We start from the raw sequence: 24,381 nt of genomic DNA on the forward strand, positions 1-24,381 counted from the left end.
ACTACAAAATGCAATGTGTAGAAATTTGCTATCCATTTGCATTTACTGTACCTTCTACACATATTTATTTTACAGTTTATGCTCTCTAGTAAACATAGTGTCTTGCATTTTAGAAAAAAGTAATAGCAGCACCTCACACAGGCTTTGTGCTGGCCTACCTGTATCCATCAATGAAGCTGGCATTGATGTAGTCAGAACCTTCCAGGCCTCTGATTGGCTGCAGGCAGACACGTGTGGTCTCATAGGGCATGATGTTGACCAGCCGATTCTTGAACTTGTTACAAGGAAGGTTTGCACTGATGAAGCGTGACGTGTGGGCTTTGGAGTTGGCCAAACGCTGAATGGGAAAGTTAGATAGATAGGTGAAGAGAAAGAAGGGAGGGACAACAGGAAGAGCAAGGGAAGATGATAAAAGGATGAGAGATGGGGAGGGAAGGAGCGAGGAAAGGACAGGTGGGAAACAGATACAAAGAGGAGAATATCAATGGAGGAAGGTAATAAAGCACAGCCAATCTAATCTGATCCTTCACCGGCTTTACCAAGGATGGCACAGCTTCAAAGGCACATTGTTTATCAAGAATATATTTATTGGAAAGCAATCCAAAAACTTTATCCCCTTTTGCAACTTGTGGGGTCCTAGAAGGTCAGATAAAATGATGGAAAATATGCCACACTAGCAGACTAACAAGCCTCTGGATCAAGTGTGTACAGAAAACAGAAAAGTTGTCTGAAAGTGGGTCACCAGCGCCTTTGATAATGCCAGTGTGCTATGTGTGCATAAAACACAGACTCACACAGGCATGTTCAGAAAAACAAACATGCACACACAAATGATCAAAATGAAAAGCTGTCCTGCTGCATCATCGTCGTCATAAGGGCCTCAGTGAGGGGTGTGTGGGTCAGTCATACAATCTCCTCTTCTTGGCTTCAATAACGTGACAAAGAAATTGTTTCGGTGAGCGTGCTTGCTTGTTAGCGTTTCCCTGCAAATGGAAAACACCATCATCAGATTGTTTAGGCAGTTTCCGGCAGCAGCATTGTGAGAGGCAAGAGCGTGAGATGAGCTGCAACTGACCCCGCTGAAAAAGTGGGCGGTAATGTAAATTTTGTCTCTCAGTGGTTGTCAAAATACACATAGAGAAAACGGTTTCTGCTCTGCATGAACAGGGTCTAATTTTCCACTGTCACCTTTTCCAGTTACTCTCATATTTCTAACTCTACAATCACTGTGTCTGTGGCCACTTGGAGTTTGTCCAGCTCTTCTCCTTTCCTCTTCCCTTCATCCCCTTACTGCTGTCCTTGCTTTGATCTGCGTTTCACAAAGGCACCTAGAAAGCCTTGAGGTAGCCTGGCAGCGCTTAAGGGGCCTTAAGCTACACCACAGAGACAGCAGAGAATGAAGCCAAACCTGGCAACCTGTCATCCAACAGGCCAGAGAAGCACCTGGGCTAACGTCTGGTCGGGATTAGCAGTTCCTTCTCACTCACGTACATTAGTTGCATTACACATGCCACACCACAACAAGGGTCATCCTATTGTTGGAAAAACTAGATAACCAGTGACCAAAAATATGCAAAGTTTGTGTTCATCTTAAGCACATTCTGCTCCAACCATAAGCCTAATAAACAATTAAATAATTGATGGATATATCAAACAAACATGGCATTTATTATTACATCATTACTTACATCAGTTTACAGTTTCCTGACTAAGCATTCTCTTTCCAGTCCATTGTGTGTATCACATAATATATGACTATTAATTATGTTTATGATACAAATATATGCCTTGTAAGCTGTCACCATCATTTGTAATTAAAACTAAAGTGCATTTGTGGCTCCTTGTTTGCATTTGTATCTCAATTAAAACTCTGCTGTTGAATACCAAATCATTCCTATATAATTTCAGCTGTATCCCAGTGGCTCATCTTCTTGTTTGCGTTTGAATTCATGCCCTGGATGTTGCTGAATACCTGATGCGTGTGGATTACATGCACACATGTCTAATGTACATAAATCGTACCTTGAACATGCTTGTTATTCATCAACACATGGCAGAAAGCACTAGCTTGACAACACCATGACAAGTTCCACTTCTCGGTTCATTCTCCCTGCTGAACTTCTGTGAATCCCACCAGTCCACGCTGTTTCCCACCTGAGAATGACAATGGCCTCCCACCCATCCCTGTTGTGCACCATTCTGTCAAATCCCTTCTTTGGTGCCAAGTTAGCAACCAGTTGTCTCTTTGTTCATTAGCCAAAAGTTCCTCCCTCCACTTGCCCTGTCATCCACCTCCATTTGTCATCATCAAGTATTAATTACATAGCTCCCTCGCCCCTCTTCACACACCTCTCTCCCCTGTCCTGAATGCAGTGTAGACATTATCAATCCCCGTTCAACTCCTGAAGCCAGCTCAGCATTATTGCTGTTATAAATGGCAATAGAAATTCCATCACCATTGCACACCAGTTAGTGAAAAGAAGCAGAAGAAGAAGATGAAGGTCGAATCACACCAGCACTATTATTGTTTCTTGGCAGGAGGGCTTTGTTAATGAATGGCAAAGGAAAGACGATGGATGACTTAACAGTGAGATTGTGTGCAATTTAAGGTCAGCAGATACCGACATGACGTTGATAATAGTGAGAAATGTAATGGAGCTCCATGTAAACACTGTGCCTGGCTGATGATACTCACCTACTACTAATCATGAATTTCTCTCAGAGAGCATACACCCACTCTTTCTTGAACCTTAACTCAAATCCGTGTTGCTTTCAGCCAAAAATCCCTTGTCTTGTGCTTTCTAGATTAAACACATTTTCTCTGCTTAAGCACATTGTTCTAAATCCTCAAAAATGAACATTGTGCTCAAACACTGAAGGGCTTCAACATTTCTATTATCTAGCTATGAAAAATAATACAATTATAATTTAAATAGTATAGCGAACAAAATATTGAAGCAAAGCCCCAAAAATAAAAGAGATTTGCTTTCTAGTGCAGCTGAAATCCTACTTCTTGGGCAGAATGTATAAACTGATAAATAGCTCCCATGCAGGTTTAATTTATATTCCACCTATGATACCTGGGGCTGAAAGGTATTACATCTTCAAGAGAAATGTCTTTATCTCAATGCTGATCTCTTAAAAGTTACCATTAAACATTGTGTTCATTCACTGTTTCCATTGTGTCTGTATGAACAACAAGCTGAAAGAAATGTCAGATCTGGCTCTTGTCGAATGCCAAACTCAATTTGTCAAAGGAATAGGGATTTTCTGTAAACTATAGCCTCACTCGCCCAAGATGTAATTCTTCCATTTCCCTCAGTCAGCTTATGTAATCATTACATTTGTGCCTTCACTCCATTTGTTCCTTCCCGAGTCTCCTCATTTAGAGACTGGTCAACAAAAACTGTGGGATTTGTTCAAGTATGACATGCAAAAACCTGTACGATCACAAATCAGAAAGCAATTACTGAAACCCACAATTTAGCACAATGCAAATAATGATGGAGACTATAAATTTAAAAATCAAAGATACGGGATTTGCATTAACAATGACTTCTGGAAAGATTACAGCTGGCAGTGAGTCTCTTTAAAAGGCTTACAATTACTTAAGGAAAGGTGACAGGACTCACTAAAATCATGTCTGTGTTTATTTTTAAGTAACATGTGTGGTATTTATCATCTAACCTGCAAGTTGATTTGGCTCGTATAATTGTTTCTATAAAAGTCACAAAATAAATGCCACAGACATCTATTGTGTGGTCAAACTGGGTAGCAAACCGCCGTCTCATGAATGACAGCAAACTGCTGTGATTAAAGTCCTCTTCCTTCACAGCCATCCATCCACCCTGAGCTACACCCTACACATAGTCTGTGTGTAAAAGACATCAAGGACAGTCTCTCCCACTTCTGTAAAACTTCTGCTAAGGCTGCTAAATGTCGCCTCTCTGTCACATGTCTGGAAGGTAGAGGGCTCCCTACTGAATCATACATATGGGCTGATAAGTACTTGGTTATGCCCTGTTGAAGATGTGAACCGTCGATAGACAGTTAATTTGTTCATATTTGTTAGACCTCCGCATTTTAAAACTACTTAAAAAATATAAAAGAAACAGGGCCTACAATTGGCCATCACATTATAAAGGAAACTGCTCCGTATGCTGTACCTTAAATTCTAGCTCCATGCCAGTTACGTGCTCGCCGCTCTCCACCTGGGCTAGCTTTTGGATGTAGGAATAGAGGCTACGGGCAGCCACTTCAGTGTTGCCGCAGGCCACCGCCTCCAGCAGTGCATCGTGAATGAAGCTGTACTGGTCCTCTGTCTGCACCATATAGTTTCGCTGTGAACGCATGAGCGTCACGTGGCCGTAAATGTCGACTGTCTTCTCGTGCTTGATGCGCTCGAGCATGGCGTCAATGACGATGAAGCAGCCTGTCCGGCCAACCCCCGCGCTGTAAGAGGAGAGGAAGAGAACAAAAAAGGAAGATGTTTAATAAAGAGAAATGTGTTTATTCTCCCTTGGTACTATTACTTATCCTCTCAAGGTGCTGTGGCTTTGAATATTTATTTTCCTAATACTAAGTGCCTGTCACACATACTATATGAAATTTAATTGAAATTTGTTGTTATGCTCACTCTTAAAATATTAAAACATGAGGTGATTATGTGTGTCCAGTAATGCTTGTAGATTTGTTGTGGCATTATGGTTTAAATAATTGAGTAGGAGAGAAAGAGAAACCTTTAGTGATAGCTAGAGAGCGGATACAGAAACAACTAAACTGACAGACAGAACAACAAGAGGACGGTGATGGAGATGGAGCGAAGCAGGCTGTCAAATTTCTGTTTTATTGTGTAGTGCTTTAGACTTACTGATGTCTTCTTATCTTGACAAAAAGGAAGCCTTCAATTTGAATAACCCATTGAATAAGCTTGTATATCAAAAAGGAAGGGCTAAGGAGCAAAAAAGAAAGATGGGATGGGATTACGCTGAGGCTTTTCACACAGGGGGAGAAAAGAGACAGAGGTGGAGAGAATAAAAGTAAAGAAAACAAGAATCCCTTAAAGAGAAAGATGATGTGACCAATGGAGGAAAGAAAAGGCAGTGGTCTGTTCGGAAAGAGAGCATGTATTTGTATAATGTGTGTTATGTAATGTGTGATAGCAGATACCCAGGAAAAAGCTCTGCCATTGTGTTTGCTCATGTCAAAAAAAATAACCTGCAGTCACTTGAGTAGAGAAAAATTAAAGACGGGGCACTTTGGATCTTGAAGCACAAAGAAGAAAGAAAAAAAAAACAAAAAAAACAAAAAACCTAAACGCATCACATTGCTACTGACCTGCAGTGGGCGATGATGGGTCCCGCATCAGGCGGGTTGCAGGTCTTTACCCTACGAAGGAAGGCCAAGAAGGGGGTTGGGTACTCTGGCACGCCGTGGTCAGGCCACGCTGTGAACTGGAACTGACGAACTTCCCGCTTCTCACTGGAGCCATTCTGAAAAACGAGAGAGAGATGTTGGAGTTATACTGTAGCGATTATAATACCATAACAATATTGTATAACCAGTTGTCATCAGCTGTAGTTTATAGGATGCTATATATATGCCTTCCTTTCACCATTTGTCCTCTGTGTAAAAAAGTTCATATTGCATTGAACATCAGAGAAACTGCTGCTGTACTCTCTGAAGAAAAAAAAAGGGGGGGGTAGGGTGTAAGTACCTCATGCTGATCAGATGAATAAATATAATACAATAGGTTCGATCATATGAAGACAGTACAGGTGCTTTTACCGTCATGTTCTCATGTTACTCAAAACAGATGCATGCAGCCTGCAACACCCACATTACACAGCTGTCTGCCAGCTCCCATCTCAGTGCATCAAAGATACAAGCTAGCAATGCAGAGGAAGATTTCTGAGAAGGATAAGATGAAATAAAAAAAACTCTCTTGCATCTTTATGTCCTCTTCTCCTCTCAGAAGATCCTCTAATGGAGGTACAGTTTGCATTTCAATGCAGTGCTTTTGCTTTCCTGACAGAAGGATTTTTTTTCCTAGCTGAATAAATGAATAAATGAATGTGGTAATTAAAAGTAAACTGACCTAGTTCTTATCTTCCCCCTCCTTTTTTTTTGGACATTCCCTGTTTGTGTGGTTGGTGCTTGGCTGCTTCTTTCTTTAAATTTCATATTTTTTGTGAAGGATTCACACATGCATATGGATGGGTGTCACAGTAGCTGTTTAGTAGATGCATGTGTGTATGTTTGTGTGTCTACTGGCAGCTCTGCCACCGTACACTTCACACAAATCCAACAAAATATTTTTTCTCTGAGCTAAAAAGTGAAAACAGCTCAGTGAGAAATCATAGCAGAAGCTACCGTTACAGGAAGGAAGGAGAGGAGGATAGATAGCTAAAGAATCATTTCACTGGGTATGATAGAGGCTGAGAGCAGCAAAATGTAAATGGGCCTGAATGTCAACCAGCTGGCTTTAAAGCACCATGGCTGCTCATATCTTCCCATTTTTACTGTCATTGGTTTGCTCTGCCACTCATTGTTTCGCTAACACTTCAGCTAAACTGTCAGCAGTGTTGTTTAACGTGGTGCCGTGTGGTTAAGAGACAAATTCTGGCAACCTTTAATCCTACACATGGCATGTTCTCTGCATTTGTCATCGAACAGCTCAACTTGTGTTTTCATGAGGTGTGTGAGACTGTAAGTGACGTAAACGTGCATACATATGTGCTTTTCTGTGTCTACGAATAACTGTATCTAAATGCACCTGACATGCATCGAGGTGACAAGTGTCAAGGCATGTAAATCCACATATTTAGGTTTTGTGTGTTCACATATGTGGTTGTGTATGACTCTGAGAATGAGAAAGAATGTGCAAATGCTTCCTCCTAATGTTTGAGTGTGTCTGAATGTGTGTGCACGCACACAGAAGCATGAGAGCAGGCTGCCAATTATGTATATTGAGTTCCTCTTCTGCTCACTTTACCTAAGTGCTCCAATTTGGCAGATGCACATAAACAGATGATCTATTGAGGAGGGAGAACTGAACAAGGTCAGAGAGATGGACTGGAAGGACAATGAGGATGAAGGGTTATGGTCTGTATGTGCTGTATACATTTTCACATCAAATGGAAAAACAGCACATAGTTTCTGCCATATTTCTTGCAGTTTACTTGAAGTTTGTATCCATGTTTTACAAGGTGTGTCCTGTTATGTTCTCCCTGTTTACTGGGCAAACATTAAATACGTGAACTATAACTATATATAAATATTATAAATACATTATTAAAAACTTTCACAGTAAATGTAATGCTCATGTTTTATTTGCGCAGAAATGCTTGAGCACTGTTAAATTGGCAATTATCTATGAGTCGTAGCTGGTTGTACAGCACAGGGGTGTATGTGTGTGTGTGTGTGTAAGAAGGAAAGAAATAAAGAAATCGTCCTACCTTGTGCAAGGAGAAAGTGCGGACACAGAAAGTGGCCAGTTCTATTGTGTCGAGCAGCGTCACTTGGGTCATACCATAGGTTTCTGTTCCACGGCTGGGCCAGTACTGGTCACATTTAACCTGGAAGGGAAAGAGAGCGATGGAGAGATGTATCTATGTCACATTCTCTTAAATGGTGTTTCCACTAAAGCACAGAAAATGTTTAAACTATGCTCACTTTCACACAAAGACACACTCCAGACATAAACCAAGCCCTCGTCTGGATTAAAATAGCAGACAGTGTTGACAGACACACCAGTGTAGCTTCTCTCCATTTCATAACTAAGAAACACTAAGTTCTTCCCAAAATCTTAAAACATAAATGCAAAACAACAGTGTGCACGGCGAGAAATTTAGGGAATATAATTGTTCACACACTCAATTCTTTATTCAGTACATATCACAATAAAAGCCTGAAAAAGTGTGTTTCTAGCAGTTTCCTGTCCAGCGGTTCTACAGTATATGTAAAATCAGAACTCCTGCTTTTCCTTGTCAGCCCACTTAATAAAGATTCATTCAATATGGGGTGTGACGCGCCGGCAGACATATGATGAGATGTGACAGCTAGTGAGGGAGTTGCATTGCTCTCCAGCTTTCTCTTCCATTTCCTGATCAGGCTAACACTCGAGTTTTACCTCTCGCTAATCCTGATCTTGTTTGACAGGAGTGGAACACGCATGTCAGAATGTAGTTTAGGTAAACAACTGGAAATGGATAGAGGAAGTTGGAGGAGAGAGGGATGTTGACACAGGTTTAAGCTGACATGATGAAACATCGTAGTTGGCTTCTTGACATTAAAGTCCACTCCTGGATAGCAAAGTATATCATCCCCATAGATCAATTTGGCTTTTTCTTCCTTTTATGTCATGCTTACCTTCACTTTCAGCTCACAGTTTAGAGAAAGGGGTCAAACAGGAGATAACACATAACCACAATCTGTCACAATGGGCGAACAGAAACTAAACTAACACTTTGAGACTTTAACCATTTCTTGGCATTAATTCTTTAACATTTTTATTGTGATAGTGTGTGGTTGTAATGTGCTGCTCCTGCCTGATTTCTATGAAACCTTCTCTGTTATTTTGGCTAATGAAAAGCGTGAAAATCATCAGTTGAATGGATCTTGGGATGGGAAAGTGCTACTTTCCATTTGAATGACACCAGTGACCACTTTCTAAAGAATACGCATCCAGCACACCCTGTGGACAATTCCCATGGGAAAAAAATGTTTCAAAATAACCAAAAAGAAAAAGTGGTTTGAATATGACATCACCCTGACCCATGACAAAATTCCCATTCCTCCATGCTAAAATTTAAATAAATTAAGCTAAAGCTACTTTGCTGTCCAGGCACTTTTTACTCCAATTTCCACTACCAGCAGATGGTTGTGGGAGGCACTGGTCAAAGATTCAATGGTGCTCTGTTGCTTAAAATTTTATTTTAGTTTTTCTCATTATTGAATCTGATGACAAAAACCTGTTAAGCTCTAACTGTGTAGGGAACATGCAACAGCTTGTAGCTTCTACTGCAAATAAGGAGAGAAAATACAGCTATGTCTGTGGAGCGAGTCCCAGTGGATACATAGACTAACTTATCAGATGTGCACAGGTAGACATTATTTGAGTAAACTCTGTTTTATGAAGTTCTGGTCATGCAACTGCGAAATCGGTGTAAAGCTGTGGCATTTTCAGCAGTTTGTACTTGTACTTAGTTCCACGAATCAGTGATTTGATTTCGAGGTCTGTTTTTTAAAAAAACAAAACAAATAAACAACATTTTAAAGAAGCTTGTGAAGTCACTAGAGCAAAGCTTTAACAAGTAACCTGTCAAAACTGTGCACAGCAACAGGTCAAAAATTAGCTGAGCAGTCTCACCCGTGACTTTTCCTCCAGCCTGGTCATCATGACCACAGTGGCTGCTCTCTGCTCCCAAACCATCCTCCAGAAGTCTCCAAACGTCTCTGGTAAAGGACCCTGGGTGGCGATGTAGGCATTCTGTTTCCTGTAGCCATCAATGTAGTTGGCGTTGATATAGTCGCTACCTGTGATGCCTGGATAAAGACCAGAGGGACATAAGATTATAATATATAATGTGGCACTTATGATGGCTGTTGGTCTTTTAATCTTGCCTCATTACATGTTTTTTGTCTACTCGTTTTTTTGCACCTTTATATTTTTGCCATCTGTCTCAGTTATTCCAAGTTTCCACACATATATTTAACCTTATCAGTCAATGAAGGTGCACATTTTCCAGACTGGGGGGGAAGGAGAAAACAAGCAAATGACATGAGACTTCACCTATCTTGTTAAAATGAGTGAAAACTTGGCTGAGATAAGAAAAAACTTACACTTTTCAATGATTTTGGTCCAACAATTCTCAAAGGTTGTTAAAAAATAACTAGATTTTAAGACATAACACAAAAATAAATCAGTTGTTAAACACTTCTCTGCTCAGTAAAACCAAGAAACCTCAACAACATACTCGGCGTCACCATATCTGACACTGTTCTTTTATCGTTTTCGTTTTTCTTCCTCTGTGGTGCTACTTAGGTCTCTGTAGCAATGGTTTAGCCTCCCTCTGATTTACCACCACCACTCCTGGAGTGTGCATGACGATGGATGGTAAACAAGGAGTAAATCAACAACTCTGCCACCACAGAGGAAGATCTAGCCACCATCCTTCTCAGCCCACCACCATGCTCTATTACACAGCAGTCCCCCTAAATCTAGCCCTCTGCATTTCTGCATGGATGGATGTGTACTGGAAACATGTTAATGTCGAGGACGATGTATATATAGCTTTTAAGATCTATGCCAAACTTCTGGTTGCACTCACTGGGCACAGCTATTAAATCATCCTGAGGCAACTTTTGTGTGTGTGTGCACAGAGTACGTCAAAGCTAAAATAGGTAGTTTTTGTTAAGTAACTACAGTATGACACAAGCTTCTAGTCGCTACATGTGGGATACACACCTGTTATCAACCTCTGATCTGGGGGAATCACTGTGTTATGGGAATGTTAACTGTCAGCCATCTAAAATAGTCAAGGTGTCCTCAAGCTTAAAGAAACCAGTATTTTTAAGCTAGAAACAGATTGTAAACACGATAATCTTTCTATTAGAAAATGTGAAACACTGAGCATCTGACAGTGATAACACAGAACATCAGCTGTCTTCATCGAACAAACTTATACAGTCCTGTATTTTGAAAGGAGACCACAGTGTGACGGCCTCTCTGTTGGAGGGTCACGTCACTATAACTGACGTCTCCACACTCAAGCGGCAAACAATGAAACACACGACTGAGCTAATTTAAGAGAGGCGACGCCGTGAGGAACACAACCAAGGAAGTGGGGAGCAATAATATTGAAAAACAGAGTGAGAGTCCGAGACACAGAAAGAGTTCAGGGGGGAGGTGCAATGAAGAAAACAGACAAAAAAAGAAAGAATAATAAGAGAGAATGCAAATATGGAAGAAAAAAAAGGCAAATGTCATTAAAACCGATACCACGTTGCACAATCCGATTGTGGTGCCTTGGCTTTAGTCATAGCTAAGTGAACAGAGAATGGCTGCGTGCATGAATTGTTCTACTGCTGCGACTAATGGCAAAATCACTGCAGTGTAAAATAGAAATTTCAGACTTGATTAATTTATGTATTTATGGATGGGACATTTTTTTTTCCCAGGGATGATTTTGTTATGCATGTTGCTGCACCCTTAAATTGGCCTGACTGTTGCGAGATGTTGAAATCTAGTCGGAGCAGTTCGATCACACAAAAGGAGAGTAGTGTGGAGTTTGCCGTGACTGTGAGGAGTCAAGAGCTCATCGGGTGATGCAACTCCAGAACAATGCCAGTGGTGAAGGGTGACCACCTCTGACAATGTCCCATGATATTTGGAAGTTGGAGGAAGGGTTTTTCAAGCTCTGAGATCCTCAGTACTGAATCTATGAGCAGTTAGGAGGGTATCATGAGAGAAGGACAGACCTGCTCGGACACATAAGAAAACAGGTAAAAGGTAAAAACAGTGGTTGAATTTCTGGGAACTCTGGGTGTTTGAATCTGAATGAAAACATGATGTTAAAAAACCCAACCAAAATAATATGATTCCAAAAAATGTTTAGCCGCTCATTCAGGATCAATTCCCACATATTACTTTAGGTCACAAGGAAACTTGAGTTTTTCAACCTTGTGGTTTATTGGCAATTTTTTTATTTTTTTGGGGGGGGCTATCCTCTCCATCTTGTTACGACCAATTCGGCTTTGGCACAGTAAACTAGTCTAGTTCGTACAGTTTCATTTTGTTTGTGCATTAAAATTCTGTATTCTTTTGTACCGACTGTATTCATCCCCGCTCTTGTTTGGTGTACTCTCTACTCCTAACTGGACCAGTGCGTGTCTACCGAGTACAAATTTGTAATTCAAAACAGAGTTTGTAATTATGGAGATTTCCCAAATGAACTGCAATGAGCTCAGCTCAACTCTGAGATGCTGGAGGCAGTGAAGAACGTCGTAAGGATGGGTGAACCTTACCCTCAATAGGAGCCAGGATGACGCGGGAGTGGTCGTAGGCGATGACGTTGGCGTAACGATTTTTGGGCTTGTTCACCTCCAGGTTGGAGTGTTCCCAGGTGAACTGCTGGCCTGGATCGATAGACTGGCAGAACATGCACACACAAAGAAGGAATCAAAAGAGCTGTGAGTGGAGCTGAGCAATAACAATATGACCTGATTGTTATCATACAGAGAACAGAGGGAGGAGGGAGAGGGAGAGATTGAGAGGGTGATTTCCCCAAAGGAAAAAGAACATAGTATCATGAAAATCTTATTGCTCCTTTAAATATTCACAGCAGGCCTATACAGCGCTTTATCAAGATCATTATTGTAGCAGGTAGATGATGACAAATAACACTGATGAAGGCGGCGGCAGAGGGAGCGGAGCAAGGCTGTGGTGAAAGACAAATTTAGCCGCCTCTTTAAAATACAAGAATTCTAGATAAATATTCTGTTGGCTTGTCAGGATAATTAAGTATTCCATTACGATTTATTGTTTGCTTATGGGCATCTAGTGCTCTGTTGTTATGGGGAGGGACTTCAATAGGGGGCTGCAGACTGAAGCTAAATGAAGTCCAACTGGAAACCTGATATCGCAATTTGTGTGTAATCATTACAGCCATCTGAAGTTCTTTCCTTCTGCTCTCTTCTCTCTGTCCATATTCCCGTGTCTCGGTTTTCCTTATCTGCAACCCTCCATCTTCAAAGTCTTCAAAATATTTTGTTCAGTTTTTTTTTGTCTTTATCTTCTTCTCCATCTCCTCTTCCCTCTCTGATGTTTACACTTCCTCTCTGTACAGCCGCTACTCTTCTGCTAGTTTCCATTTCTTACTAGATTACCTTAAGGCTGCCTATGTGAGTCTATGTGTGCGTATCTGTTTAAGGATTTGGGTCACTTTCCTCAACTGTTGCTAATTTGATATGTTAAAACCACATCTGTGTAGTTCAAACTTCTTTATTATTTAATAAATGACAGATGAATGACAACTGCTGTAAAGAAGACGGGGTTTATAGGACATGAGTGCTCCCTTACCGATAACAAAACTCTACGGCTTTAGTAGGGTGAGGTAAAAATCTGCCTTTTCATTGCTGTTGTATGTCAGATTATCTTCTCTTCATCTCCACTCTCCAGCTGTGATGCACTGCTCTCTCTCCTCTCACTGAATCCTCATCATTAACAAAGCCTCCCCACCTGATCTCTCTCCTCTCTTTCCTCTATTTTTCCTCCTCCCTCACATCCCGCCTGGCTAAAAACCAATCAGTCAAAGCCCCGTAGAGCTGCACTTGGCAAGTCGGGGCGCCCGGACGAGCAGCCATTCATCAAGAAAATAACAAAATTAAAATTACACTTCTCTATTTAATTTGGTCGTTTATTTTTCCTAGGGGTTGGTTATGTGAAGGGGCAGGGGGGGACAGAGAGTGTGAGAAAGACAGACCGGGAAAAGAGACGAGCGGGTGGTTTAATGTTCTCTCAAAGCCAAGTAATTAGAAGTTGTAGTTGTAGCAAAGCATCAACTTTGGCATCACGTCTCTCGGCTCTCTTACTCCCAAATGGAATAAGTTTGTCCATTTGGTACGCAGCCCGGATGTGGATTTATGAATAATAGATACCCAAGAAATACTGGATCGCTATGAGAAGTCATTATCCACCAACATCCACCGGCAGGCATGATGACGGCAATCTCTGCTGGTATACCCGCTTCCCACCTTAGCCTGGCGAGCAGCGAGGCGACAGGCACAGTGATTTAGGAATGGCGGGGAGGGGATGTTGCTTGTATGCAAATGAGAGCTGATTCAGCGGTCCTGATTTCTAATCAACTCTGGTGTCATTTATAACCGCCATGGTCTCAGAGCTCAGACAGCTCAGTTACCCCCTCTACACGCGCACACACACACACACACACACACACACACACACTATGTTAAAGCCCGACTGGCAGTGTGCTTTTCCACAAAAACAACTTAATGAAATTCAGCTTAAAAGAACAGGGGATATCTCCATTGTGAAAAAAAGGAAAATTCCTTGGTGTGCGTGAAGAATGTTAACACCTCTCTATCTCCTTTTTGAGATAAAGAGGTGTTCACATTCTCTTAAGTAAATGAATAAACTGGGTAAAGCCTTCAATGTTAATTTTTTTGGTCTTTAATTTAGGCTCACTTTTTAACTGATTGAATTTTCGTAAGGCACCAATTTATTTGAAGTGCTTCTAATTTCCTCTGTTAAATGCAGTTTTTATGAGTAAGTAAAATGTGTTAATTTGTGAAGTTGAAATATATGCTACTTTTTTAACCCATGTTTGCTGACAGTGGCACTACTGGATGCATTACAGTAGAATGATTATTTTATTTAGCCAACAATTTAAAGAAAAAGCATATGGGAGTTAGAAGTTGTAACAAAAATGTAAGTGTTTAATAAAAAAATAAAAAATTAAATTAAATTTAAATTTATTTGCCCAAAATGTAAGAATTTATAATAGTAGTACAACTGAAATTTCATAATTGTTCAAGCAGCATTGTAACAAAAACCTTACAAGAAGAGCCATTTCTCTAGGGAAATGAAGGGAGTCTTGTGTCCCATGTAAAATGAAAACACAATAAGACAGAAATCAATGCTCAAAAGAAACTTTGACCTTTGGCTCACTCACCTCATATTCCTGAGAGAGCTTGAGGTTGTCGTTGGCCTTGAGAAGCTCTGTGTGTTCAGCGAGCTCCGAGATAGGGATGGGAGGATGATTCATCATACCTACTCCCCAGAACGAGGAGAGAAAAATTCCACATGGAAGGAAAGTAAAAAAAGTTCATTAGTGCAACAGACAAGACGCAAGTTCGCTGAATGAATAAAAATCAGACAACATGTGATTTATAGGGGGGGGATAGGTTTTAGTGGTCAGGAAGCCTGTGCAGAACTTGGTGACTGTCAAGACACAACAAAAATATACTTAGTGGTGTGTTATAGGCACTTGATTGGACCAGGCCAGAGCTCAAAAACAGTTAAGTTCCTGAAGCAATTTGATTAATTATTTGCCAGAGAAGCTCGTAGCATACACCCACGGACCAAATGGTGTAAATCCCCACAGTTGTCAGGATGATGACAGCGAGAAAGACCAATAGCTGCTGATTGGTACTAAAGAAGAACAGCTCACACATTCAGGAGCTTCAATAATTTTTAGTATCTTAAGAAAGTAGTTGAAAATGGCACAAGATGAAAAAGCATAACATTTTGATGATGATATCACAGACACAAAACACGAAAGCTCTTTTAACTCTTTGAATTAGTGAAATGCTTAGGTTGACAAAAATGTCTTGTACTACTTATTGAAGATAATCAAAAGTAACATTTTGTTTGAGCACGGATACTATTAACAATCTAGAAGTGTTCTTAGTGTGTGGGGAAAAGACTGCAACTGAAAAAAGTATTTTAAGGATGGTTTTGTTTTAAAGCGATCATAAGTATTCAAATAGACTCTGGATTATCTCTGATCACCTCCATAATACTGAAGAGTGTTCATTTACATTTTATTACTTTTGGCACCATCCTCAATCCAAGAGAAGTATGGGAGAGAAGCTATGAAACACTCTTCATTCCAGATCACACCCAACTTATCCCATAGGCCTGCTTCTAATGTATCTGTGACGTGTAATGCTCTTGTTATGCTGTGTTGCCACAGTAGCACGGTGACCGGTTTTTGACTGTCGCCTCTATAAAAATGCGCTTATTCTAGAATGGAGCCCTGACCTGGGGGCTGACAACAAGGGAGGTGGGGGGGATAAGGAGGTTTAGGAGTGTGAGTGATGCTGAGTGACACAGTGAGCTGCTCCATTCCAGCCAGCCAGTGCAAAGCAAGCAAGTTACTGCTTCTATCCTTTCCTTAATCTCCTGGTTCCCCCAACCCAGTGGCATTAAGATGAACAACCCTTATGCCCTAAAATCACAAAAAGCATTCTCAGTTGCATATCCAATGAGTTCTCCTCCCTAATCCTTCTGCCATGTATCTAGATGATAGAAAGAAACTGCCTTTTCTGTTGCGTTAGACTTTTTTTTTTTTTTTTTGGTTCACACCAATATCCTTTGAATATTGTGTAGCTACTGCTACAATATTATCAACACCTCTGTGCACTCCAGTCACTAATCCATTTAGGAGTATAATGCTGAGGCCATGTAATGGAATATGGACTTGCCAAAGATTGTGGCTCTGTCCCTTCATGCAGACTGGCAAAACTTTCATTTTCAGTAAGAGGCCTCTTTTCCTGCCAAATATTGAGGTCAAAAGTCAACAAAATGCTGACATCTCCTAACAAAAAAGTTACCCAGGATTAATTGGGCGTGCAAATGGGCATAATCACATTAACCTCCCTTTAATTTCCTTTTTAAACAATGCTTAATATCCCTCGGATGTCAAGGGGGTCACTTACGTTTCAGCTGCTTTTGTTGTGCGTAAGAGGGGGAGTCCAGCTCTCTGCACTGACAGTCTTCATTAGTAATGGTAATTTATTTTACACCGACAGAACAATGTGATGGCCTCAATTACATGAAGATTAACAAAGATTACAATGCATTTATGATACAAATGGAGAGGACGCTACATGGTGTGACACTTTGCAGAAAATGAATAGACACAGTGCATTAACAGTGAACGGTATTTGACAAGAGTTGTGCAACAAACACTCATGTCCTTCTTACTTATTTCATTCACGTTACTAAATTAATAGCATTAAAAGCCAAATTAAAATGTCTTTTTTAGATTTAATACCTTAATAAAATCTCTCTCTCAAGGTAATAAGTGGACCCAAATAATAGTAACGTCATTGGACAAAACAGTGTGTTTATTTATTCATAGGTGAGTTTCTCCTAACAGCTAACAGAACATGCAGATGCAGTAGCACCATTTGAGAAGGAGACAGTTATTAATCACTTCTGCTATGGGAGTTTATTGAGATGAGCGTTGAGGAAAAAGTGGAAATATTTCAAATTAAATTTGGCTGTCAGTTTACACGCCTCAAAATCAAAGGGAAAAGGTATGAGAAACTATCAGAAGTGAAATAAGTGCATGCGTATGCAAATGAGGGGCCCTGACTTCTCCTTGAGAGAAAAAGAGTGGGTTGTTTGAGGGGAGATCAAAGGATGTTTGTGTTGGGTTTTTGTGTGTGGCTGTGTAGTGTACTCCCTGTGTGTCGCTTTGTGCATTTGTTGGTGTGTATGAGTTACGCGCTTACTCAAACTCCATGACTTCCTTTCAGATTGTGTTTACTGCCCACATTATTGTCTGCATGTATAAGTGCCTGCTTTGGCTAGAGAGATTTATCAGGCCAAGTGTTTACATATACATTCAAATATACCTTGAGGTACTGAAAGCGGGACAGACTGAAGGTTACACAAACCAGTGTTTGATTATTCCCACACACTCTACTAGGAAAATGCATAAACCCATTAGTTTACTTTTATCCCACCGGAACCTTTGCACAACATAACCAGTTTGTGTATGCTGCTAAACTCTGTTCAGCAGTTTCTTTCTACCTTAGTCTAATTTTCCAATCTGTTTTTGCTTATTTCTAAAGATAAGTTTCCGAAGACGATCACGTCTGGTTTGTTCTCCTAGTCATTTTATCATATAAACACTGCAATGCGCTTTGCCGTACTTGACAAAAACAGATGTAGTTTTAAAAATAGGCTTGACTGCAAGGAAAGTCACTCAAGGACAAACAGTTTTTATCCCCTAACCCCACTCCACTTCAACTTCAACACTGCAACCCCATCTCACAATTTTTTTCCTACCCATGTACAGTGTATTATATTATTTTTTCCCTCCAAAATCAACAGCATGATCAGTGAACACAGAAAAAAAACTAAGGTCTAATTACACATTTCCAATCTCACCATCCACAGTCCATGCGCCCGAGAAATATAATGATTGTTTTTGATAAGCCAAACCAGTGTTTCTCCAAAAGCTTATTTGTGATGCTGCACATTTCCATATAAAAGGGAAGAAGTCAGTCTGTGAGTAAGCAAAGAAAATGAAGAGGGAGAAAAGAGGGAGGAGGAAAACTCTGCTTTTTCTCTCGGATGATCCTTTTGCAGTGAGCAGGGAGAGGGGGGTGATCAAATGTCGAGGCATTGTTTGCCATTGCTTTAATTAATTCTGCTCGTTATCTTCGAGCACAGAAAAGATCCCGTTAGTTCAGAATGGAAATGGAGCAGAGGTGGTGAAGGAGGTGCAGGAAGGAGAAGGGAGAGCAACAACAAGTAAGTATGGAAGGGGATGGAGGGGGATGTAGAAAGAGGGATAACAGAAATCCTAATCCTGTAAAAAACACCTTTTAACCATCTCTACATCATCACAAGTGATCACATAGGTTATTTGCACATGGTGGATTAATGCAGAGGCAACAGCCCAAGTGAATATCGTGACTGACAGCAAATTAAAGGAAATAAAAAGGCAGCCCAATATTCCAACATTAACATCAGATTAATTTGTGCGGAAATTTTGCTGCATCATGTGAAACAAACAACCCAATGCAAATTATGTATTTTTAAATGAAGGCAAGCGGTGCTTAAAAAAAAAGACAAAACAAGATAAAGAAAGCTGGATGGCAAATGCTAAAAAGCAGAGAGACTAACTTTCATAGTCAAAATCTGCTTCACTCTGAGGACTGCTTAGACCAGAATCTGTAAAGAACAGCAAACATAAGGAAAAAACTGTTTCAAAAGGCTGCAATGCAACAGAAAAAAAGCTATAGTAGGTGGAAACAAAACATAAAATGATAAAACAAGCCATGATATATAAATGCAATACTTCACTTTTTAACATTGGAAAACCCGGGCCCTCCTTGGAGTGGCTTAAATGACAGATTTGAGGCCAGCCTGTCACAAAGTAGGGCAAACACTTTCAGATCAGTCCAGACCTTCCCTTTCACTTCGAAATCCCAATCAGTGCCACAGGAGCAGACTGGTTAGCCACGGGTGTTAGCCTTTGCTGCCCTGCTGAGAACTTACTTTTGCTAAGCCCCATATCAAAGCTCATAGAGATCAGGATAAGAAGACTGATTTGATATCTCTAAGCTTTCATATACACCACTGACAGGAAAAACGACAGAGAAGGGAAAACCAGCTTGTGTTTCCTGGTAAAAACAAATTCTGAAAGATTCTATTGTCTGTGGCTTGGTGCAGAGCCACTGGGAGTGAAAGCTGTGGAAAAGTGTCAGCATTCTTGGTTGACAGCTGATGGTAGTCAGAGCTTTGAGGAGTGTGGTGGCATTTTAAAAGTCTTATCTCTTCCAGGGGAGAAGTCCTCTGAGGCTGCAGCCAGTAAATGTTATGTCCAGGTAGACTCAGGTCTCCTCAACTGTTATATGCTGAGAAGGTCCATCTGCGCAACTGGACATGTGGCTAAGAGATGAAGTTTGATGGGATCCTGCAAAACTACCCATCAAGTGAAGAGAAATTAACTTTGCCAGGGCTGAAACCTGAAATAAGGTGAAGAGGGTCACCCAGTGATAAGAGCGGTCCAAACCATCGAAAGATGGCCACAAAAAGAACATTTTCTTCATAATTAAGATTGGGAAGATGGAAGAAAAAGAAAACAGGGTTTGTGGGCAAAACAAACAAACATAAAAAACAAACAAAAAATACATTTTTCAAAAAGAAAACTATGTATTCTTCTCTTGCCCCCAAATATCAGCAATTCTTCTGTGACATAGCAAAGAAGCAACTAGGTCATAATTTATCATTACTGTATTTATTAATAAGGAAAATATCTTTTTCCTTAAAGAAATGTGATAGTGACATAGTCAGCCTAAAAACACTGCAAACCTCAATTCTGCAAATAACAGTCTAATGTCGTTTACGAGCGTTTAAATTTCACCGACGCCTCAGTGAGAGGACATCAGGCCGGTGGTGGCAAGTGAGTGAGGAGGGATGAAGACATCAAACATCCCCCTCTCCCTAATTGATTTGTGACAATGACTAATTAAACCTAGCGGGCGGTGCTCTGATTCACTATCTCCAAATGTCATTCATCACAGCAGGAGGGAGGTACAGGCATGTCTGATTATGTTTATGTTTAAGCGTGTGCTGCATGTGTGTGTGTTTTGATGTTTGTGAGAATGAGGGCATGGCTGCTGCAGTCGTTGACGTCATCTAGAGAAACAAGAAGGCTGGTGGTCTACACTTAAGTAAGGGAGGGGCTTCTTCTGACCAAATTATGTGGGCATTAAGTGCCATATTTATTTTATACAGGTGTACCAGCTATTAAACTACAAAACTTGGAAAAGTAAAAAAAAAAAAAAGCAGAGCAAAAAGCGAAAAGACAGTAAAATAAATAAATAAATAAATAAAACACAGTAAGAGAAAAGAGGGAGCACTAATGGTGGTGGTGTTGGGGGGGGGGGGGGGGTTGGTTGGAGATAGACAGTAGACAGTCCACTGAATCGTGCTGCTTCATTACTTTAGCCCCATTTGCCAATTAAACCCCAGGCACCAATGAAGATAATGACAAAATGAGCCACTCTGTGCCCAAGGAGATATGGGATGTCACATGACCTATAGACTTTAAAGCACAAAGACACGCACACACACACACATGCACACACTCTTTCTCTCTCTCTCAAATGCATTAGCAAGGCTTAGCTTATAGGAAGTCTAATCAAAAACATATTTTTTGTTCCCCAGCACTAAGGGTCACTGAGCACCCATTGCCGATGTGGCATATGCTCTGTTAGACTGGAGAGGCCTTAGATAAGGGCAATGGGAGTATGCTCGTTTGAACAATGGTTGCTATTAGCTGATGGGGATGTTCACAAATGCTAACCGGCCCACCTAATTGGGCTAAAATGTCCGTTCAAATTAAATACCCTGGGTGTGGAGATAACAACATCGCCCAATTCTCCAACAATGGCAGGGCTGTCGAATGAAGATGCCTGCCATATATAAAGAGAAATCGCAGCATGTATTTGTGAATGTTATATAAAAGAGAGCAAGAGACTGTAACAAGAGTTTCTATTATTTAAGAAGGAGCGGAGGACATGGTGGAAAGAGCTGGAAGTCAGAAAGACAAACAGTGAGAACAGCCATTATAACCTTCTCATTGCCGACCCACTGATAGGGTTTTGAATACCAACTAAGATAAAGATGAGGCCAGTAAATTGAACTCCCACTTTTCTGTGCATAAGTGGCTTTATGCATCCACTTTTATCCCAATAGCTTTCCTTTGGCGTGTAAAGAAATCTTTTTTTTCCAGGATACAAACTGAAGGCAGCATGCCTAGGCTCCCAAAGAAGCTCAAGAGTAATGCTGTATTTTGAAATGTGAGCCTTTTGATGCAGCAGAGACTGGCTGTGGATGAAAGATTGATGGCTGAAAGACAACTAGGCTAGGAGACAGAATGGTGGAAAGCAAAAAAAGAGAGTGGGAAAAAAAAGAAACAGAAGAAAAGGAGGGCGGGTTTATTCCACTTCTGGAGGATTTACTCCTTTCTTGCAGTTGGCTTAAACAGGTGAGAACATCTGAACATAGTATTAACCCTCCTCTAAAAAATGGAACAAATTTTGGTTAGCTAGAGGTAACGATGTAGAGTGGATTGGAATTAGTTTATATATACCACTCTCCTTCACCAAAAATAGCTTATTTTACAGAACCAGAGCTTGTAACTGGGCAGTGCAAACGTAACTCTCTTCTTGTAGATCCTAATGTAGGCTAAATTACTGAAGACTGGATAACAGGATGACAGACTTGTTGATAGTGGGCCTGCAAAGTAGGCAGGAAGAAGATGTCACACATGCTTTCAGTGCAGAAACCTTAGAGAATGAGTGTGGGATTGAACATGCTTTGCTGTTAACACCAGGCTTTTCCTCGGATGAATGCCAAAGAGAAAGCAAGACAGAAGTTGAAGGAAGTAAAATCCCAGAAGAAGTTAACAACAAGAGTTGTTTCTAACAAAAAAACGTCAAGTCCAAGAGAAAACGTCATATTAGAAGCATGTGTATGAATGGCTAATTGTTACATGGGGCCATAGCAACTAAATGAATATGGTTTTGGAGTAGGTACAACAAACACAATCTTCATTAAAATATAGGTAGAGAAGAAGCTTCTTAAAATTCAGGTTTTCTAGAGTGAGATCACTTTCCCAATGATGATCATCCTAATGTTATATTCAACAGTACAGAGACAGCCAGCATGAGTTTTTTAACAGGGCATGTTTTATCCAAAGATCATGAAAAACAGACCTCTGAGCTAATTGTATTTGAATCGATGTTATTGTTAAAGGCAAGGTGAAGTGGATTTCTTTGCAGGTTGTTCACATTATTAAAGAAACTTCATCTTTCACATCCCCTTTAATGTCAGTGAAAATGGAAACGTGCCTTTAACTGGAACGCCAGTATAGACAAGCATACTGTACATGCAGTATTAGTCTAACAATACCTAAAGTATATACTGTTTACAGATAAATCCATTTTTGTTTTGTACATGTGTGTCCGGCCTGTACCTGGCGTTTGGAAGTTGATGCGTCTCATCTCCACAGGGTCTGTAGGGTGGTGGGGTGTAATGTCGGCATTGTTCAGCAGACATTTTGTGCGTGGCTCTGACTCTTTTCTTTTGCGGCTGGAGAATAAGACAAACGAATAGCAGGAAGAGAAGAAGACGTACAACAAAAACACAAAAACACCAAAATAACTTTTAGTGAGCGCTTTATCCTGCAATGACTCTTGCTAATGACAATTCCTCAACTACACTCTGACTGGTGACTCAGCAGGTTGAGAAAGCTCAAGTGAAACCAAATCAAGATTTGAGGAGCTGAGAACGCGTATCAAATACGCAAAATTCTCCTTCACCCTTGCTAATTAAAGTCACGTCTTTTGCTGAGGAAGGCTATTTTGTGTTCCCCTGTAATATGCAAAGAAGTACAGCTAAGCCTTACCTGTCAGGTTTGCTGTTTCCAGAGAAAGCAATAGGAGTTGAATAAATATATAAAGATGGTGAAAACACAACACACAAGGAGAAAGGGAGAGGGAGAGGCAAGAAGAGAGATAAATCAATAGAGAGCAGTTTAAAATTCACAGGGGTCGCTGCTGGGCTCGCAAAACTTGAGATAAAGCTCATGAGCATTTGGAGGAGGTGTGCATGTGTGCATGTATGTCTGTATATCTGCGTGTGAGATCAGGTAGGGATGAAATGTATAAGTAAGTGCAAACATGAGCCAGTGCCTGCATCTATGAGAGTGTGTGTGTGTGTGTGTGTGCACGGGGTGCAGATACAGACAGGGAGGGGGAATGTCAGGGCCAAGGGCAGACCCGGGAAACACTATTCACCAGGGAGAGAGGGAGGGGGAGAGATGGGAGAGTGAGGTGGAGAGGGAGAGAAGAGAGAAAAAAGAGAGATCCAAGGAGAGATGTTACTCCCCCTAACCACAAAGGCTGAGGTAAGGCAAGGTCAGACAGTTAGGGATCATCTGACATCAGCCCCAGCCCTTTTATTATACAGTAATTCAGGGATCCTTTCTGGCATGTAATGGGGGCCTCTTAAATCACTGTTCATTTGGTACGTGCAGCCACTAAAGTTAAAAGCTACAACCAACTGTAAAAAAAAAAGAAAAAAGGGGCGTTGGGAGGGGGGTGGGGATTGACCCAGGATGCTGAGTACATTCATTTAGATTTCTACCAGAACGACACAGTAGCTACCTCCTGTAGGGTGAGGTTGATCGAACATAAATGCAGTTTGACATCCACCACTAAAAAAAGACGTTCAAACTAAATGAATCACACCTAATTAAAACATCTAGTAAGTAACTTAAGCAACATTGGAATAACACCTTTTTGGATTGTCCTTTCCAGAATGAATGGTTATTAAAACATATCTTCACTGCTTCTGTGACATGTCATGATTAATATACTGACTTAGTCCAATTTGAGCACCATCTCAAAGAATCTCCACTTTTCTTCTTTCTCCAACCACCTCACTTCCCACAACCATCTTTTTCACAAGAATTTATTTTTTATTTTTTTAACATGCAACAATGCAGTTGGGTTTTTGAATATCATGCTGCTAAGAATATAAAATGAGCCCCTTTTTCACCATGCTCCGTTACATGCAACTATTTCCTAATAAGCAAGTTCCCCAATTACACTACTGAAAAAGTTCAACATCAAATGAAAACCTCATGATTGCTGATTTCTCTACCGATAGATAAAAATGTTAATATCAAATTTATCCTGAATGAGTAAAGCAAAGAAGAAGGGATCAACAGTGCAAAGATAAAGGTGTCAATTTCCTGTGTAGCATAATGATATGGGGACAGCAAAATAGGTGCAACATTTTGATTTTATTCTGGCCACACTTGTACT

At 40.6% G+C, this 24,381-nt stretch overlaps 1 protein-coding gene across 12 annotated transcripts in view; it reads right to left on the reverse strand.

Moving 5' to 3' along the window:
• Positions 1-24,381, reverse strand: part of ptprsa (protein tyrosine phosphatase receptor type Sa) — a 213,214-nt gene that overhangs the window by 13,550 nt on the left and 175,283 nt on the right. For 9 of the 12 annotated variants that reach the window (XM_067512143.1, XM_067512140.1, XM_067512144.1 and 6 more), the window contains 9 exons: positions 22,527-22,642; positions 18,665-18,712; positions 14,694-14,791; positions 12,028-12,151; positions 9,371-9,546; positions 7,458-7,577; positions 5,338-5,492; positions 4,167-4,452; positions 159-337 (listed from right to left, as the gene is read on the reverse strand). In XM_067512143.1, coding sequence (XP_067368244.1) covers positions 159-337; positions 4,167-4,452; positions 5,338-5,492; positions 7,458-7,577; positions 9,371-9,546; positions 12,028-12,151; positions 14,694-14,791; positions 18,665-18,712; positions 22,527-22,642 — 1,302 coding nt within the window. The remainder of the gene's footprint in view (positions 1-158; positions 338-4,166; positions 4,453-5,337; positions 5,493-7,457; positions 7,578-9,370; positions 9,547-12,027; positions 12,152-14,693; positions 14,792-18,664; positions 18,713-22,526; positions 22,643-24,381) is intronic. The other 3 variants (XM_067512147.1, XM_067512151.1, XM_067512152.1) reach the window with 1 other exon arrangement.

Source organism: Channa argus, chromosome 8, assembly GCF_033026475.1.
Source record: "Channa argus isolate prfri chromosome 8, Channa argus male v1.0, whole genome shotgun sequence".
In the NCBI taxonomy this organism is placed as follows: domain Eukaryota; kingdom Metazoa; phylum Chordata; class Actinopteri; order Anabantiformes; family Channidae; genus Channa; species Channa argus.